General features: G+C 36.0%; 1 protein-coding gene across 6 annotated transcripts in view; it reads left to right on the forward strand.

Moving 5' to 3' along the window:
* UBR3 (ubiquitin protein ligase E3 component n-recognin 3) overlaps window positions 1–19,825 on the forward strand; it is a 209,680-nt gene that overhangs the window by 66,875 nt on the left and 122,980 nt on the right. For all 6 annotated transcript variants that reach the window (XM_088829999.1, XM_088830004.1, XM_088830007.1 and 3 more), the window contains exons 7-10: window positions 6,645–6,775; window positions 8,055–8,283; window positions 14,886–15,065; window positions 15,647–15,780. In XM_088829999.1, the coding sequence (XP_088686125.1) occupies window positions 6,645–6,775; window positions 8,055–8,283; window positions 14,886–15,065; window positions 15,647–15,780 (674 nt within the window). The remainder of the gene's footprint in view (window positions 1–6,644; window positions 6,776–8,054; window positions 8,284–14,885; window positions 15,066–15,646; window positions 15,781–19,825) is intronic.

The raw sequence follows: 19,825 nt of genomic DNA on the forward strand, positions 1-19,825 counted from the left end.
GTTAGGGGGATGATTGTGGGGGACCTCAAAAGTAAGTGACACCCTTTCTGTTGGGGTTTTTGTTCATTGGTTTCTTCATAAAATGAGCAATATTATATTTGAGCCAGAAAAATAGTCTTTTCATTGACTCTTTTGATTTGGGTCCAGCCTTTTTGGTATAAAGCTTTAATTTGATTTGTGTCTTTTTGTAATCCGGGGCATGCAATTTGTAGAATGAAGAAGGATGAGCAGCAGGGAAGTAGTGTGGGTACGTGTCAGAAAAAGTAACAAGAGTGAAAGAAAATGAGAATTAATGGCACTTAACACATATTAAGGGCTCAGTAAGGGCTCAATATATATTGATGCAAAGGAGAAAGTAGATATGCCTGTAGTGAGGGAATAGATTAGTAATAAGTAATATTTATTGAACTTTTGTATATGCTAGACATAGTGCTAATCACAGCATGTGCATTCTGTCATTTAATTCTCAAAGTAACCATATGAAGTAGGTTTTTTTGTTACTATTGTTTTATGAATGAGGAATGAAGGCGTGTTAGGCATAACAGCTAATGAGAGATAGGTCCTTAATTCAAATCCCAGAGTTTAAATGCTTTATCACTATATTTTCTTGACCCTCCCTAAAAGCTTTCCAAGAGTACTTGTTATTAGTTGGTAGCCTGTGCTCCATTTTTGAAATGGATTTCTAAATCTTAGCATAGTCTTATTTTCTGGATTAGTATGATCTGTTAGAAAGTCTCTAGAGGTTAAAATATTTTCATGAAAAGATTCTTTTTTCTACTGCCAAGTGTGTCTTTTGGAAAGTTTAAGACTGCTTGGAAAGGTGGAGCTAGCAGACAGTTTCAGTTGAGGCTTATTTTGTAAGTCTGTTCTTAGTTACTCACGTTGCTGCATTCAACTTATGGACTGTTAGCAGAGGGCATGAAATTTGATTTGCTGTCCAGGATGCATGCCTGCAACATGTTCCCCTTTTTCTTGGCCCTGCAGAAAACCTGTAATGCCTGAAAGAAATTAGAAACCCATTTGGCTACCTGGCTCTTTGACTTAACGAGAATTATGCATGTGCTTACCTGAGTCCTTGAGACACATCTGAGTTGGAGCAGATTGTTAGGCATATACTTGAGTTTAAGCTTCAGGGATGTTCAGAAAATACCTCTCGTGGTGTTAAGAGGTCATTGTTTTCCTTCAGCCTGGTCAAACTCTGGCTTAAGACATTTTTTATGCAGACTTTATGTTGAAGTTTATTTTCTTTTATACCTGAATTTTTTTGCATTTGAGATAGATTGTTGTCTCTTCCTTCCTTTACTGGTAAGAAGTAGTAAAGAGATTTAAGACTTGATTAGTTATCATGTTTGGTTTGAGTATGTACATTGAAGCAATGGCTTTTTCAGTTAGTAGAAACTCTTTTCAAGAAGTGATTGTTGGCTTTTGAAAATGTCTGAAGTCCAGAGTGGTTTAGTTTTTTTAAGAATTTGATTTAACAGTTTGAAAGCAAGCTGAAAATAAAATATATAATGATGAACAAGAGGAGAGGCACTGTGCTAACAAACACATCACTGCCTATTTTCAAAAGTTCAGTTTTAAGGATGAAAAAGCTTAGGCCTAGAGGACTTCAGCTAACATGACCAGGATGAGCTGGTGAGTTGCAGAGCCTGGACTCTACTGTCTAAATTAAAAGCTATCATTCATTTATACCACATACTGATTCTTCAGAAATTTTGTTTTACAATTTCGCTTGAAGTGATTTTAGGTGTTGAGACGGTCATGACAGTTTAATCAAGATTTTAAAGTTAATAATCATTCATAATTAATGAAAGCATTTCTAACCAGATTTCTATAACATAATGTATGAAGCACATAACATATGCTTTAAATATCTTGGGAAACTGGTATCTTTTAAGAATAACAGTGAAGACATTGTGGTTCACCCCCCCCCCCACTTTTATGTCTGAAGATAGAAAAATTGGATTGTACATAACAGCAGCTATTTTCATTTTAATAGAAGGCACAGCTTTCCTGGTGTATTCAATTATTTTATTTATTTAAAACAAAGTAAATATATTTAATTTTTTTTTAGCTTTTTAATTTTTTTAATTTAATTTTTTAAAAATTTTAATTGGAGGCTAGTTACTTTACAGTATTGTATTGGTTTTGCCATACACTGACATAAATCTGCCCTGGGTATACAGGTGTTCCCCATCTTGATCCCCCCTCCCACCTCCCTCCCCATATCATCCCCTTGGGTCATCCCAGTGCACCAGCCCCGAGCATCCTGTATCATGCATCGAACCTGGACTGGCAATTCGTTTCACATATGATAATGTACATATTTCAGTGCCATTCTCCCAAATCATCCCACCTTCGCCCTCTCCCACAGAGTCCAAAAGACTGTTCTATACATCTGTGTCTCTTTTGCTGTCTTGTATACAGGGTTATCATTACCATCTTTTAAATTCCATATATATGCATTAGTATACTGTATTGGTGTTTTTCTTTCTGGCTTACTTCACTCTGTATAATAGGCTCCAGTTTCATCCACTCATTAGAACTGGTTCAAAGGTATTCTTTTTAATTGCTGAGTAATACTCCATTGTGTATATGTACCACAGCTTTCTTATCCATTCGTCTGCAGATGGACATCTAGGTTGCTTCCATGTCCTCGCTATTATAAACAGTGCTGTGATGAACATTGGAGTACATGTGTCTCTTTCAATTCTGGTTTCCTCGGTGTATATGCCCAGGAGTGGGATTATGGTAGCTTCAGACTTTTCTTTGGCTAACACAAACTTGCAGAGAATTATAACTATGAATTTAAGAATAAATACTATTAGTTAAAAAAGAGTAATTACTACTAGTGTTGTTCAGCTTTGTGATTATTTTCAGAAGCACTTATCTGGCAGGGATATTTTTTTGGTAGTCAGTGAAATTCTCAGTCATATTAGTACCAAGTGAATTTTGAGAATTAAATTGGCTTCAGCAATGTGTGCTGTAGGTTATATTCTGATTTTTAATTATAATCCTTTTATTCCTGTCACCTAATTCATTTGGCCCCTAATTTTATTACTTTTTGACTTTGAATCTGTTAGTGTGACCTTAGAATATATTTTACCTCATTTCTTGCAAAACTGGTCATTTCTCTTTTAAATCATTGCATATCCTGGAAGTTGCAGGAGGAAGAGATTTCTGTTTTACAAGTAGAAAATTGTGAGATTTGAAAAATAAATAATTTTTATTTCCAAATAAGAGCTGTATAGTATAATCGTATTTCTATTTTTAGTCCTTCTGCATATGGCTTATACTGAAAGCTCCACTAAAAGGGAGTTAGATGGGGGATTAGCAGATATTTTTGTCTCTGTGTAGTTTAAATCATAGTGTTTCTAGATTAATGAATTTGTTATTCTGAAAATAGTGGTTGTTAATTATTAATGGGAAATTGGATTAAAGTTATATCTGATTTAAGTCTTATTAAACTCAGTGCTTTACGAAAAAATCAAGAGAGTGATTAAATACTTTCAGACTCATTCTCTGAGGAGATAGCTTGTGTCCGGCTCTTTTGCTCCCCCCTGGACTGTAGCCCGTCAGGCTTCTTTGTCCATGGGGTTTTCCAGGTAAGAATACTGGAGTGGGTTGCCAATTCCTCCTCCAGAGGATCTTCCTGACTCTGGGATCAAAATTGCCACTCTTGAGTCTCCTGTACTGGTAGGCAGATTCTTTACCACTGAGCCACCTATGATCAGTTCAGTTCAGTCGCTCAGTTGTGTCCGACTCTCTGTGACCCCATGAATCACAGCACGCCAGGCCTCCCTGTCCATCACCAACTCCCGGAGTACGCTCAAACTCATGTCCACAGAGTCGGTGATGCCATCCAGCCATCTCATTCTCGGTCATCCCCTTCTCCTCCCGCCCCCAACCTTTCCCAGCATCAGAGTCTTTTCCAGTGAGTCAACTTGTCGCATGAGGTGGCCAAAGTATTGCAGTTTCAGCTTTAGCATCAGTCCTTCCAATGAACACCCAGGATTGATCTCCTTTAGAATGGACTGGTTGGATCTCCTTGCAATACAAGGGACTCTCAAGAGTCTTCTCCAACACCACAGTTCAAAAGCATCAATTCTTCGGCGATCAGCTTTCTTCACAGTCCAACTCTCTCATCCATACATGACTACGGGAAAAACCATAGCCTTGACTAGATGGACCTTTGTTGGCAAAGTAATGTCTCTGCTTTTTAATATACTATCAAGGTTGGTCATAACTTTCCTTCCAAGGAGTACGCGTCTTTTAATTTCATGGCTATGACATGAGCACATTATTCAGTAATAGAAGAACTGTCGCACAGGGATAGGATTGGGTTCTTCGAGCTTACCCTGGAAGACTAGTTGACATGTAATTAGTTAGGGCTGTACCTGAGTATTTTGATTGATGTGATACTGGTTTTTCAGATCTCTCATCTAACTCTAGTTCTTGCTTAAGCACTGAACCAGTCCATAGTTGACACTTGATGCCCTTATATACAGTTGATGATTCAGAGCAGTATCCCAAAACAGTTTGCTTTAGTAAAGATTAATAGAATTTTCTAGTTCATTTTGAGGGGTAAAAGAGAACTAAAGTATTAAAAACATTCAGTTCACACTTTGCTGTACACCTTGAAACTAACACAGCATTGGTAATCAAATATACTCCAGTGTAAAATTTAAAAAAATTCAGTTCCTCATGTACCAGTTCCTCATGTACCTTTCTGTTGATTCAGCAAGGCAAGAAGGCAGAGATAAGCAGGAGAGAGCCTAACCTTCAAGGAGTGGGACTTGGTTTTAGAAATAGGCTTTACAGGAGATAATTTATTCTCCCTTCCAATATCTTTTAATTCAAAAGGGACATCCATTTCCTGTTTCCTCTTATGTATGAAGAGGGCATCTTGAGTTCAGTGCAAGTAAACATAGCTAACATTCTATATGTTTCCTGGTATGTTCCTACCAGAAGAGAGTGAATGCTTTTGTATATTAGAGTAAGCAGTGCACTAAAGATTATTTTCTGATAAATTATCCTATAAAGACTTTTTAAAACAAAATTGGAGTTTGTCCTTAATAGTATGTTTTTAGTTTAAAATTATTACTATTTAAATTATGTGCCATGAAATATTGTTCTTGTAAGATAATTGCTTTAAATCATAGTAGAAATTTTAGATAAAGGGCTTATGCTTCAGTTTGGTCACTCAGTCGTGTCTGACTCTTTGTGACCCATGGACTGCAGCACTCCAGTCGTCCCTGTCCATCACCAACTCCCGGACCTTGCTCAAACTCATGTCCATCGAGTCGGTGATGCCATCCAATGATCTCATCCTCTGTCATCCCCTTCTCCTCCCGCCTTCAATTTTTCCCAGCATCAGGGTCTTTTCAAATGAGTCAGCTCTTCACATCAGTTGGCCAAAGTATTGGAGCTTCAGCATCAGTTCTTCCAATGAATATTCAGGACTGATTTCCTTTGGGATGGACTGGTTGGATCTCCTCGCAGTCCAAGGGACTCTCAAGAGTCTTCTCTGACACCACAGGTCAAAAGCATCAATTCTGCAGCGCTCAGCTTTCTTTATAATTCAACTCTCATATCCATACGTGACAACTGGAAAAACCATAGCTTTGACTAGACGGACCTTTGTTGGCAAAGCAATGTCTCTGCTTTTTAATATGCTGTGAAGGCAAGCCACTCCAGTACTCTTGCCTAGAAAATCACATGGACAGAGGAGCCTGGTGGGCTGCAGTCCATGGGGTCGCTACTAGTCGGAGACGACTGAGCGACTTCACTTTCACTTTTCACTTTCACACATTGGAGAAGGGAATTGCAACCCACTCCAGTGTTCTTGCCTGGAGAATCCCAGGGACGGCGGAGCCTGTTCGGCTGCCGTCTATGGGGTTGCACAGAGTCGGACACGACTGAAGCAACTTAGCAGCAGCAGCAGACTGGTCATAGCTTTTCTTCTAAGGAGTAAGCATCTTTTAATTTCATGGCTGCAGTCACCATCTGCAGTGATTTTGGAGCCCAAGAAGAAAAAGTCTGTCACTGTTTTCCATTGTTTCCCCATCTATCTGCCATGAAGTGATGGGACCGGATGCCATGATCTTAGTTTTTTTGAATGTTGATTTTAAGCCAGCTTTTTCATTCTCTTCTCTTTCACTTTCATCAAGAGGCTCTTGTTCCTGTTTGTTTTCTGCCATAAGGGTGGTGTCATCTGTGTATCTGAGGTTATTGATATTTCTTTCAGCAGTCTTTGATTCCAGCTTGTGCTTCATCCAGCTTGGCATTTTGCATGATGTACTCTGCATATAAGTTAAAATAGCAGGGTGACAATATATAGCCTTGACATACTCCCCTCCCAATTTGGAACCAGTTCATTGTTTCATGTTTGGTTCTTATGTTTAAGGACAAGTAATTATTTTTCTAGTAACTATGTTGAATTATAAGGACTAAGTATTTTATTGTACTGTGGATATTATAGAAACAACTTGATATTGTTAGTATTATCATTTGAATTATTGAAAGTATAGCCTTGACTTTTAGGCATATTCAGATGTTTGAGGTTGCTGGGTTGTTATAGTAAGGTTTAAATGAGATAAGCAACTTAAATCATTAGGATGATAAATTTTATTTTTCTTATGTAGATCAATCCATAATGGATGTTTTGAAACATAAAAGTTTCTTAGAAGAGCTATTGTTTTGGACAATAAAGTATGAATTTCCCCAGAAGATGGTGACTTTCTTACTCAACATGCTTCCAGATCAAGAGTATAAGGTATCTACATTTTTTCCTTCTTTTCTGAACTTTGGTCACCTTTCTTTGCCTTTTAAATCTTTTTAATATATATTCCTCAGCTCCGTTGCCAAAAGAGGGCCTACACAAAAAGCACAGTATTTTAGATCTGAGTCAAAGCACTTTTACAGAGCGGGGTTCTTAGGGTTACCTTTCTGCATGAGACTTTGTCCAGAGAAATTGCTGGGGGACAAACAAAAGCACAATTGCACAAATAAATATGTAGTTAAAAATTGTAGTAAATTCTCTAAAGGAGAAAAATGCAACATGCTTTGAGAAAATGTTTAATGGGGACAACTGAATTTAGATTGTGAGATTCAGCATGGGAAAAGCACAGAGTTAGTAGCTTATGGCCATAACTGTTAAAAGACACAATAGTATTGACTCATGTACACATGTAGACAAGTGGAGTCTCTAGTCTCAGAGGGTGTGGACCCAGCAGTTACTCTTGTATCATTATGGCAAAGTTATACAACCTCGTGTCTGAAAAGACAGTGAATCCTGGTTTAGCTCTTGGAGACCCGGGTTCAATCCCTGGGTTGGGAAGATCCCCTGGAGAAGGAAATGGAAACCCACTCCAGTATTCTTGCCTGGAGAATCCCATGGACGGAGAAGCCTGGTAGGCTACAGTCCACGGGGTCGCAAAGAGTCAGACATGACTGAGCGACGGAACGGAACGGATGGTTTAAGAAGTAAAGCCTCTTTAGGAGTGACACTTTAGTAATGCTGTTTTGTGTGTTTATGTCTACTTAAGAAAACAGTAGACGAAGTGTATATGGTACACAAAAAAGAAAACTTAAATATTGGTTGGCTTTCAGATCAAATAGGAAAAAATATCATTTCTTTTGGAGTAGTCACATTGACTCACTTATTGTTTAGTTGTGTAAACAACTCGATGATTTTCAAATGAGACTTGAGATTTTATTGCTAAAGTAGTTAGCACAGGACAAAGACATACTTTGACATTAGCGAGTTGATACCTTTATGCAAAGTGAAGATTTGTGTTTTTAAACCATCTTTGTAATTGCTTTAATACGTTAATAATTTAAAATGCATATTGATTTTTTTTTAACTATCAAACTATTTTGCAAATTTTCTAAAAAGGGACAAATGTAAGACTACCATCGTTGAAATTACTTTTCCAATTGTCTTGGACATTGTCATAAGCTAATCATAGCTTTAAAATGCTAGTATAATATGTTGAAAATGTGTTATCAAACTTAAACTGTGTTTTTTCTTTCCTGTTTAAAACGTTTTACAGGTTGCTTTTACAAAAACTTTTGTTCAGCATTATGCTTTCATCATGAAGACACTGAAGAAAAGTCATGAATCAGACACTATGTCTAACAGAATTGTGCATATTAGTGTTCAGTTGTTCAGCAATGAAGAGCTAGCTAGACAGGTAACAGAAGAATGTCAGCTGCTGGATATTATGGTCACTGTGCTATTATACATGATGGAAAGTTGCCTTATTAAAAGTGAGCTACAAGGTAAACTCAGAATTATTTTCACTGGTTTTATAATTACACTTTGCATAACTAGCCTTAAAAACTCTTTTTTACAAGTAGCTTTTTAAAATATTGTAAAATAATACATATTTGTTAAAGCTTGAAAAATTTTAGCAAAATTTAAAGAAAAAACTTTAAATACAGTTTTGTTATTCACAAATTACTTGTTAACGTCTTGGGATGTTTCATTTCTTTTTGTGAGCTGAGTATTTTTATAGATAAGAATATGTACTTTAAAATATTCTGTCAAGTATACACATTAAGAACATGTTTTTTAATGATTGCAGATAGTAATATCATATGACTTTACTGTAACTTATTTAACCATTTTCTTATTAGATATATTTCTATTTTTGCAGTCATGCATTTGTTATTGTCAGCTTTAGACATTTTATATGTGTATACTTTTATAATTTAAAAGTTGAGATAAATCTTGCCTTTTATATGTTCCTTTAGTGTGATCTTTAATTTTCTTCCTTTATGGCTTTCCATATTGCCATAATATTTCTAGGAATTCCTCCCATTCTTATTTCTTTGTGCTCTTTCATCTTGACTTTACCTCCTCATAATAATTTATATTATTTGAACATTTGCTGTGTACTCAGCACTGTGTTAATATTATTTATACATTGTTTCAATTAAACTTCTGAACAACTCTCTGTGTATGCTCAGTCCTTCAGTCGTGTCTGACTCTGCGACTCCATGGACTGCATTCTGCCAGGTTCCTCTGTCCATGGGGTTTTCTAGGCAACATACTGGAGTGGGTTGCCATTTCCTACTCCAGGAACAACTCTCTAGATTGGTGTTATTATTATTTCCACTTTAAAGATTAGTAAATTGAGGCTTAGAGAAATTGAGTCATTTGTCATAGAGTATATAGTTAGTAGATGACAGAACCAAGAAGGACTTTGTATCTCCTGATGTCAGAATCTTTGTTCTTAGCCACAGTATAGCCAGACCAATTTTAATAGGACTTTGTCTTCATTTGTTGGCACTTGGAGCTAAATTTAAAAAAATAATAACAAGCAATTCATCAAATTTAATCTTAGGACCTTTCCATTCTCTGTGAATGGGAGAGCTTATGCTTGAAACGTGCCTTCTACTGTTGTCTCCTTTTGCATACCAGCTCCTGTTTTCTCTTTGTACTGATAGTCTGCCTATTCTCAGGTGCAGTACCATAGCCTGAAAATTTATATAGGGGTCAGTGCAGGCATGATGCCTTCTATGTAATAATAGCTTACTAATAATGAGGATAGCTGCCATCTTTTGAGCACTCACTGTATACCATGGTTTCTTTCCCAGTGCTTTAATATGTTTTATCTAATTTAACCATCAGTAATTCTGGGGAGTAGAAATTGTTTTTTCCATTTTATAGATGAGGCAACGATGAGGCAACTGTGGCTTAGTGAGTTGAGAAGTCAGTGATCTATGGTTTTATAGCTGTGAGTGTAAGTCTAGGTGACTTTGACTTCAAAACTCATACTCTGCCTCACTATGTACAATAACTCTGAATTCCCATTGTAAGTATAGTGGGAGAATAATATATAATTTACATGAAGCAGTATACTTCTTTACCTTTTTAATGGAAATATTAAAAACTGCTTTGCATTATTTTTCTATCTTTGTGTAGGATGCCCGTTTCTTTATTAGATACTTAGCTGTGTATGTTGAGTTCAGTTCAGTCGCTCAGTCGTGTCCAACTCTTTGCAACCCCATGGACTGCAGCACGCCAGCTCCCTGTCCATCAGCTGTGTATATTACTCTTTTTCTTTTTTGAAATAGTATCTGTCATTGTTGAACTGTATCAATGATATTCTTATACATAGAATTATATAATTAGAAAAGGACTTTTCACAAATATAGCATTTTTAATTTATAAACTGGCAAATTTGAAAGAATGAAAAGTAAATACTCTTTTCAAAAGAATTGAATCTTTTTTCTTGACTAAGTGGTTTAGCTATGCTTATTATGTATGGCTTGCGTTTTAGAGAAGAATGTTTGGGAAGAAGATGTATATGAGTCTGCCTCCCTTTTTTTTTTTCTAGCCAGCTTTCCTGAGAGTTTTTGTATTTGTTTCCTTAATTTCCAGTCACTCATTAACCCACCTCCATCTAGCGTTTATTTCCATTGTTCTGTTGCTTCTCCAGAACTGTCCAGGACTCCATTAGCCACATGTCCTACTTTTCCTAGAACTGCTCCAGGTTATGCCTATTATTTTGACATCAATTTTAATGCAGTTATTTTTTTACTCTCAAAAGTGTTCCAGTTTATATAATTAATTATATGGTCACCCTTTCTATGACTACGTGATAAGGCAGCTGGTGATGAACATTGGACCTTATCTTGCTCGATTTTCATTAGCATTTCACACTGTGGATTCTCTGCTCTTTGTGCGGTGTGAGATTATTTTCTGCTTATTCTGTCAGTGTTGGTGTTTCTTGGCACTTGGTCTTGCTATCTCTGTGTTTCTTACTTTCCCTGTATTTTCTGGAATTGTATTACACAGTCATCATTGCTTTCTATGTATACTTTCTTCTAATGCAGTTAGTCTGTCCTGGAAATTCTTACTCAGATTGAATATTCCAAAAGTTAAATAGCTATAAATAGCATTGCTAAGATCTTTAAATATAAATGTATTCTTTATAGCAATAAATCACCTTGTTTCTAAGCCAAGTCTAACACTATCTTTAGCTCCAATGCTGTTTTTGTTTCCTCTTTCTAAAGTATGTAACATTTCATGGTACATATTTACTGGTTTTCTAAAAACACCATATGTTTTCCTTGTTTTTACATGAAGAGTATTGGAATGAGCTTTAAATATATTGAATTAGCTACAGATATTACCCAAGTTCTCTGTGCTTTTTAGTTTGTAACAGCCTCCATCTAGCCTTTGTATGCATTGTCATTAGACAGTGTTTGAAGATTTTGTCCATACTGTTAGTAAATGTAGTAAATGTAGGAGCTGATACAGTGAGTATTCACATGGCCACAGCAATAACTGAAGATTAAAAGGAAAAAGCCTCTAGTAGTACGTGACCCCTTCCTTATACTTTTACCTTCTTATATTTTTCCATATCCCTGAAATTTTACAGTTTGTCCTGTGAGATTGTCTGTGTAGAATGGAACTTTAAACCATGTGTTGCATAACTGTAGGAATGTCTGTAGTTGCTCATAATGCCAGGTTGATCATCTGTCCCGAATATCATATTGTTTATTGAACTATATTCTTTGGATGTCTGCAAGCACCTCACACACACAGTGTCAACCCCAAAAACTCGTTCTCTCTCTGTGAAGTTCTACGTCTTTCATGTTACATGTATGTGTCTATAAGTGTGTGTGTGTTAGTGCTCAGGTTGGTGTTTTGGCACCACACTAACCCATCTGCAGAGCTGTCCAACCTAAAACCTAGAGTCAGTTTTAACTTCTTACTGTTTGTAGATATAGTGACCATCACCAGGTCTGTCATTTAAATCCTTCTAAATATATTAGAATAACCAGTTCTTTTCATCTCTGCTGTTTATGCCAGCACCTTGGTTCAAGCCATTGCCATCTCTAGGCCTTCTATTACTAGTCATCAGCACTCTTCTATAATCACTGTCCACACTAAACATCTATGCGTGTCCTCTCTTGCTTAAACCCCCCTGTATGGCTTGCCATTCTCGTCTCATGAACTGCAAACTCCTAAAGCTGATTAAGGCCATCTAGACTCACTGGTGCCACTTAACCTCTGCATTCTTTGTCCAGTAGTTCCAATCTTTTTTATACTGCTTCCTCTACCTAGAATACCATTTCCTCCTTGTGTCTAGTTTATTTGGCTAATCCCAATTTCTACATCATTCTGTAAATCTCAGTATAAACATTACTTCCTCAGGAAACTCTTTTTCCTAAATTGTAGAACAGCTTTATTTGTTCTTAGGACTCTTGTACTCATTCTGTTACAGCCCTACCTACCATGCTGTGTCTTCTTATATTAATCTCAGCAGAGAAAGAGACTGTATAAAATCTTGACTTACTTTCCACTTTATTTTCAGAGCTTACTAGAATGCTGGACTCTCAGTAGGAGCTCAGTAAATATTTGTTGCTGAGTGAATATCATCTAACACTGAATCACTGCTCTCTCTCTATCTATATTTGGAAAAGTATCAGTCGGATAAAAATAGAAGTTCTAGTCATTTTGTTTCATTATAGATTCCAAGGTATTTTTCACAAGAACAGTAGTATTTAAAGCAGTGTCAGGAAAATAGTGATTTTGATTAATTGTATTCTGCTTATTCATCCTCAGATTTCAGTTAAACAGTGGTTCTCAATGTTTATAAAAGTTAAAAAAATCTTGGCATCCCTAAGCACTGTCCCATCAAAATCAACTGCTTGCTCACTCATAATGGCTATAGTTGTCAGAGGACATTTTCAAATCTTCAGTTCAGTTCAGTCACTCAGTTGTGTCCGACTCTTTGTGACCTCATGAACTGCAGCACACCAGGCCTCCCTGTCCATCACCAACTCCTGGAGTTTACCCAAACTCATGTCCATTGAGTCGGTGGTGCCATCCAGCCATCTCATCCTCTGTCGTCCCCGTCTCCTCCCGCCGTCAATCTTTCCCAGCATCAGGGTCTTTTCAAATGAATCAACTCTTCACATCAGGTGGCCAAAGTATTGGAGTTTCAGCTTCAACATCAGTCCTTCCAATGAACACCCAGGACTGATCTCCTTTAGGATGAACTGGTTGGATCTCCTTGCAGTCCAAGGGACTCTCAAGAGTCTTCTCCAGCACCACAGTTCAAAAGCATCAATTCTTTGGCGCTCAGCTTTCTTTGTAGTTCAACTCTCACATCCATACATGACTACTGGAAAAACCATAGCCTTGACTAGACGGGCATTTGTTGACAAAGTAATGTCTCTGCTTTTTAATATGCTGTCTAGGTTGGTCATAACTTTCCTTCCAAGGAGTAAGTGTCTTTTAATTTCATTGCTGCAGTCACCATCTGCAGTGATTTTGGAGCCCCCAAAATAAAATCAGCCACGGTTTCCAAGTCTTCAGTTCAGTTCAAATCAGTCGCTCAGTCGTGTCTGACTCTCTGCGACCCCATGAACCACAGCACGCCAGGCCTCCCTGTCCATCACCAACTCCCGGAGTTCACTCAAACTCATGTCCACAGAAATGGTGATGCCATCCAGCCATCTCGTTCTCTGTCATCCCCTTCTCCTCCCACCCCCAACCTTTCCCAGCATCAGAGTCTTTTCCAGTGAGTCAACTCGTCACATGAGGTGGCCAAAGTATCGCAGTTTCAGCTTTAGCATCAGTCCCTCCAAATCTTAGGTGTGGGTGATTTGTAAAACCTCCCTTGTCTCCATTCCTCATTCAGCTATACCCTCTCTCATTCTATTGTGGGTCCTGTTTCATATGTTGTTAAGTTTGAGTTGGGTGAAATAATTTCATGGACTGAAACCTAAATTTAATTTATGGAAATATGAAGTACAGTAGAAGCCCTCTTCACCAATGAGTTTGACAATAGGGTGGTTAGTTAGAAAGTTGATTAGAGTGAGGAATTGTTAAAAAATGATACATAGATATCTGAAACAGAGGATTTTAACTTAAATCACAGGAATGGTTGTTCGTTCTCCAGTCTTTTCATTTTGGGCAAAGCATTTGTAAGTTGTTGTATTCTTTACTGGAACTCTCTCTTATCCTTCTTGTATATGCTACATTTGTAAAGCAGCACCTGTGATTTCCATTTTCAGTTTCTTTAAAGTAGAATAAGAACATAAAAATTTTTATGAAACAGTCTGAGTTTTGAAAATCTTCTGCACTCTTACGATTTTTCTCCTCCAAATTTTCTTAGACACTTGTTTGTCTTTCAAAAGCTTATATCCAGTTTTTATAATAGCTATATTTATGCATTTATTATTATTTATTCATGTTTTATCAGATTATATACTTGTGATTTAAATTTTATAATACAAAGAACAATTCGTATGAACAGAAACAGTCTGGATAAGCATATACCTTGGGGCTTGTGTAGTCTGGAATAGGCTCAACTTTGAGCTTTCTGTGTATTATGGGTATTAATGTGTTTTACAGTGGGAATGGGGGGCTTTTTTGTCCAGTGAATCAGTTAAGCTGGAATGGGGAAATAGGTCAAGAGAGCTAATACATACATGCTATAACTTTTAATAGTAAAGATTTTATACAAGCTTAATCCTCCCCATCTTTTCCTTCCAATGATGTGTTTAAACTTTGAGGCCTTTTTTTTTTCAAGGCTTAAGTTTATGTATGTTTTTTATAGTTTCATAACCCAATATCGTGTAATATGTTTGACAGGTAGTAATAATAATTATAATGATGTGCTAAGTGTTATGTTAATGTTTCATTTAATTCCCTTAATATATGTGTTTTTTTCCCATTTTTATAGGTGAGGAAATTGATTCAGAGCTATGTAATATACCTGAAGCCATATAGGTATTAAATGTCAGGTTGGGGTTTGAATTTAGGTGACTCTGATTCTAAAATATGTAATTTTTATCATTGGTAAGACTATTTTTTTAAGCTAATTTTTTCTGGGTGTATGTGTTTGTGTCTGTTTTAGATGAAGAAAATAGTTTACATGTTGTAGTGAATTGTGGAGAAGCATTGCTGAAGAATAACACTTATTGGCCTCTTGTCAGTGATTTTATTAATATCCTTTCTCATCAAAGTGTGGCGAAGAGATTTTTGGAGGACCATGGTTTGTTAGTGACATGGATGAACTTTGTATCTTTCTTTCAAGGTATGAATTTCAGTTTTTTTCTTATTTATTTTTAGTTTACAAAGTTACTAATAGTAAACTATCAGACACTAATTAAATGATAATAAATAGCACATCATTCAGTTACACGTGAAATGTCTCATTTTAATTGATATTTGTAAGTATTTAATAAAGTGCTCATGAAACATATCAGAGTTATGAAAAAAGTCAAGCTATTATATAGGAAATAGGAGTATAATTTTTAAAAGCATTTTGAAGAATTAATCTAGAAATTTTCTTATAAGAAAGATTGTTAACACTTCCATGAAAAGCTCAACCAGTGCCAATTAAAAGTTTTGAATTTTTTAAATATATTCAATTATGTTATATAAGAATGAGATAATTCACAAAATGTTTTTAAGAAAGTCTAGTTTATAAAGAATTCCGAAAGGACCAGACTATTTTATTTTTAATACTTTATTAATTTCTATACATATTTTGTCATTTATGCCATTTGTGAACATTAAAATCTGTTTGGTAGGAGAAAGTATTTTACTTGATTTTGAGTAAATGGTTGTTTGTTTCCATTTGGCATGGTTTATATCTGTTTTAATTTTTGTAAGGTATGAACTTAAATAAGCGAGAACTAAATGAGCATGTGGAGTTTGAATCTCAGACCTATTATGCTGCCTTTGCTGCTGAACTTGAAGCCTGTGCACAGCCAATGTGGGGACTCTTATCACACTGTAAAGTTAGGGTATGTTGAAAATATTTTTGTTAATTTCTGTAATTACCTTTAAAATAATTTTAAGAAGATTTCTGGAAATATTGACTTGTTTCAGTTCAGTTCAGTTCGGTCGCTCAGTCGTGTCCATTTACTTGTATGTAATAATATGCAGTGTTTAATTTTGAATTCAGCTCTGTGAAAGTTGACCTAAGACAGTAATTATTATTCTTAGGTAGGTTGGACTTGACTTATGTAAATGAATTATCAGATCTTTCTAGTCTTCCTTTACTGTAAATAGTCTTTGTAGCTTCACATTCATCTTTATTGTTTCATTTTATCCATTATCAGTTACCTAATGTTTCTTATCTTTCAAGGGATGAGGATAAACTTCAATAAAGTTTACACTTTTAAGATTCCAAGAACAAAATCAATATACATTTCATACAATTCCCGTTTGTTTGTGAAAAGAACCTGAGTATATAACAACAACATAAATTCTTATAATTGGTTAAGAAACGTGAAGTCGCGTCCGACTCTTGTGACCCCATGGACTGTAGCCTACCAAGCTCCTCAGTCCGTGGAATTTTCCAGGCAAGACTACTGGAGTGGGTTGCCATTTCCTTGTCCAGGGGATCTTCCCAACCCAGGGATTGAACCCGGTCTCCCCGCACTGCAGGCAGACACTTTACCGTCTGAGCCATCAGGGAAGCCCAGCTCATTTATAATTGCGTGTGTTTTTGTCTTTCTATAAAAATACATATATTTACCTTTGCATTTTAAAGTATTGGTTTGATGGGTCTCCAGAATCCTTGGGTAGTTCAGAAAAATGTTATTTCCTGACCCTATGAAACTAAGGACTTAAGATTTTGCTGTGTGGATCCCATGAAGTCTTACTTGCTAGCCTGTACCAGTAAGCATGCTGCAAAAGATTGTATAGTGCTTTTGGTTCTGCCTCTTTCAACTTAGGTGACTTGGTCAACTCATTTAAAACTATTTGAACTTCTCAGACTTTTTCTTTTAAAAACCTAAAGGGAACAAAACAGAAATGGGACAACAAAGCCTGCTGTTACTCACAGGGTTATTATGAAACTCTTCTACATATATTCTCTAAATGTATGTGTTTCTTTATGCGGCTTACTATTTTCTCTCATGACTCCAGCTTTCTCTTAATGCAGATGACTCACAACTTTGTTACAGGCTAGCCAGGTTCAAATTTCCATTAGCTCTGGTTATTCAGTGTAGAATGTCAGAATAGTCTGGTATTCTTCTTATAGGTACATGAGTTTTCTCAGGTTCCTAACTAACTTTTTAAAAACATGTGTCTATGCTGTGTCCTTTATGTCATTTTATGTATGGTGTTATAAATGATGCAGTTTTCCAATATAGAAACCTCTCCAGCTGTGTTCATACTATAATCAGATACCATGAATTCTCTCTTTTGTCCAGAAATGTCTCTCTACCACTTCTTTCCTCTGTTTTATTTATGGCAGTATTTAAAAAATCTGGGTTGTTAAAGTAACTTCTTAACTGATTTTTCTGCCTCTAGATTCTTCCTACTTTAGTCTTTCCTAATATCTAAGTTACTCTGAGCTCTGTGCTTATTTCTCCTTTGCTTAAAAATCATCCACATTCCTTTTTGTCTACAGGATAATGTCCATATTTCCTGTAGAGGCATTTAAGAACTTCCACAATTTGTCTTCAACGTATTTGTCATAATTTGCCTTCCTAAACACCATCTACCTCCATGCCTTCATTGGCTTGATTACTATTCCTCAGCATGCAGGTCCTTTCTTGATTTCAGTGCTTTTGTTCAAATTAGTCCTTTTTTTTTTTTTTTTTTGACGTATGTGCTCATTCTTTCTGCTTAGTCCAGTGCTTCTCTTATATGAGAATCACCTGGGAAGCTTGAAAAATATATGTGCTGAATTGTCACTGCTAGAGATTTTGACTTGTTTGGTGTACAGTAGGATCTTGGCAGCAGTTCTAACTGGAATGAAAAACCATTAGTATTAGCTTTTCAAAGGTTGTATTCAAAGACTCAGCTGACATGTAATCTGCTCATTTTAACTTCTTTCAGATTTATGATTCTAGTCTCTGTTTTTATGGTACCTCCTTTAATCTCCATTGTAGCATTTATAAAAAAAAACCTGTCATCTAATATGAGATTTGTTTGTTCATTTATTAAAAAAAAAAAGGTCTGTTGAACACTGTTCTGTGCCAGATGCTATCTAGATGTTTGGGTTTTGGATGTCGGACAAATCAAATAGATGTGGTTCTTGCTGTTTGGAGCAGTCTAATAGCGGAGATAGACATTAAGTAAGTAAGCACATAGACTTGTTTTGTAAGCGTTTGTAAATTTTCTACCAGAAAATATCAGGTTACTGTGAGAATGATGAGTATGGAGACTGATGGATTTGAGGATCAGGGAAAGCCTTTTTGAAGAAAGAGTATGAAGAAGCCAGCTATATTAAGAATAAAAGTGGGATTAGGGCTTGTAGTAGGGGAGATGGTATGGAATAACCTACCCCCAATAAGAAAGTGATTGGTCTTTTTAAGGAGTTTGTGGCTGGAGCCAGAGAATAAGATGGAATTGGAGAGGTAGGCAGAGAGTAGATTATTAATGCAGGTTCTTATAGATCATGTTAATGAGCCTTGGGTTTAATTTTAAGGAGAAGCCAGTGAATATTTTAAAAGTAGGGGTTTGATGTGATCAGACTTACATTTAAAAGTTCCTTCCATTTGTTTGGAAAGACTGGATTGAGGAGAGTATGGGCAGCATCAAGACTAGTGGCAAATAGACCAGTTAAGATGCTGTGGTAATATTCTAGAAATTTCAGGTTTGAAATTCAAGATGCATTAAAGATGCATTTTGAATGTTAAAGATGTATTTTGAAGATAGAACCAAAAGGATTGGTGATGGATTGTATGTTATTGATGAGTTAGGTAAATTTTTGAGTGGCTATATATGTAGATAATTTTACAGAGGTGAAAAAGATAGTAGAAAAGCAGGTTTAAAGTTTTCAGAGTTAGATATGTTAAGTTTTCAGATGCCTCTGAAACATCCAAGTGGAAATAGTGAATAAGCAGTTGAATATATGAGTTTTGTACTCAAAGAAGTCTGGGCTAGGGTATAAATTTTAGACTCTTGGGAATAAAAATGGCATTTATTGCCAGGGGATGGAATGCAGTCAAATTGGGAGAAAAGGGAAATGAACTTTGAAGAAAAAGTTAACATTTAAATATAAAGGGAGAGGAGAAAAAAACAGAAGAATGCAGCATCATAAGCCAACAGAAAAGATGCTGCCTTTGGAGAGAGGATTGATCTGATGTTGATATGAAAAGATCAGTATTTTAGGAAGATTATTCTGACAACTGTTTAGGATGAATTTGGATTATAAGACTGAAGCTATGTTTCTGTCTGTGATGAAGAGAAATCATTGCTTTCAGGTAGTAGTTATTTTTCATTCTTGAAGGCCAGGATTTCATTGTATTTTGGGTCCCTTAATCTCAGAAGTGAAGATGACAGAGAGAAAAATGAACTCATGTTATCTTATAATACTTAAGAGAGGAGTTTGTCAGCTAAAGGGACATCTGGTTCCTAGATAAGACGTTCTCTTGTTGAGAACCTATACTATGCCAGACTTAATTCTTATGCTATATTGCTTATGTCATGTTCTTATCTAATCTTCATAGCATTTCTTACAAAGTAGATAGTATCATCCCTTTTTTTTTTCCAGAGGTTGAACAACTCACCCACATTTACACAACTGCAAATAGAAGTTTGCGTTTGAAAACAAATCCATCTGATTTCAGAACCAGTGCTTTTTATCACTTTGCTATAATTGTCTCTTAAAGAAGAATGTCTAGAGTTTTTTAGCAGAAGTGTTGTGAGGTTTTAGAAATGTAAACTAGAAAAAAAAGAGTGTTTAAAAAGCTGTTTCTTTATGTTTTTTAATTATAAAATGTAAAGCTAAAGGTTTAGCAATAAAAAAGGGAACTTCACCTGATAGCTTACTTTCTTTGTATGATTGCCTTGTATGCTATTTGGTTCTTAAAAGTGCTAAGGGATCATTGA

The sequence above is a fragment of the Moschus berezovskii genome, chromosome 2 (assembly GCF_049115385.1).
Source record: "Moschus berezovskii isolate FMDL1 chromosome 2, NW_MosBer_1.0, whole genome shotgun sequence".
NCBI classification, from domain to species: domain Eukaryota; kingdom Metazoa; phylum Chordata; class Mammalia; order Artiodactyla; family Moschidae; genus Moschus; species Moschus berezovskii.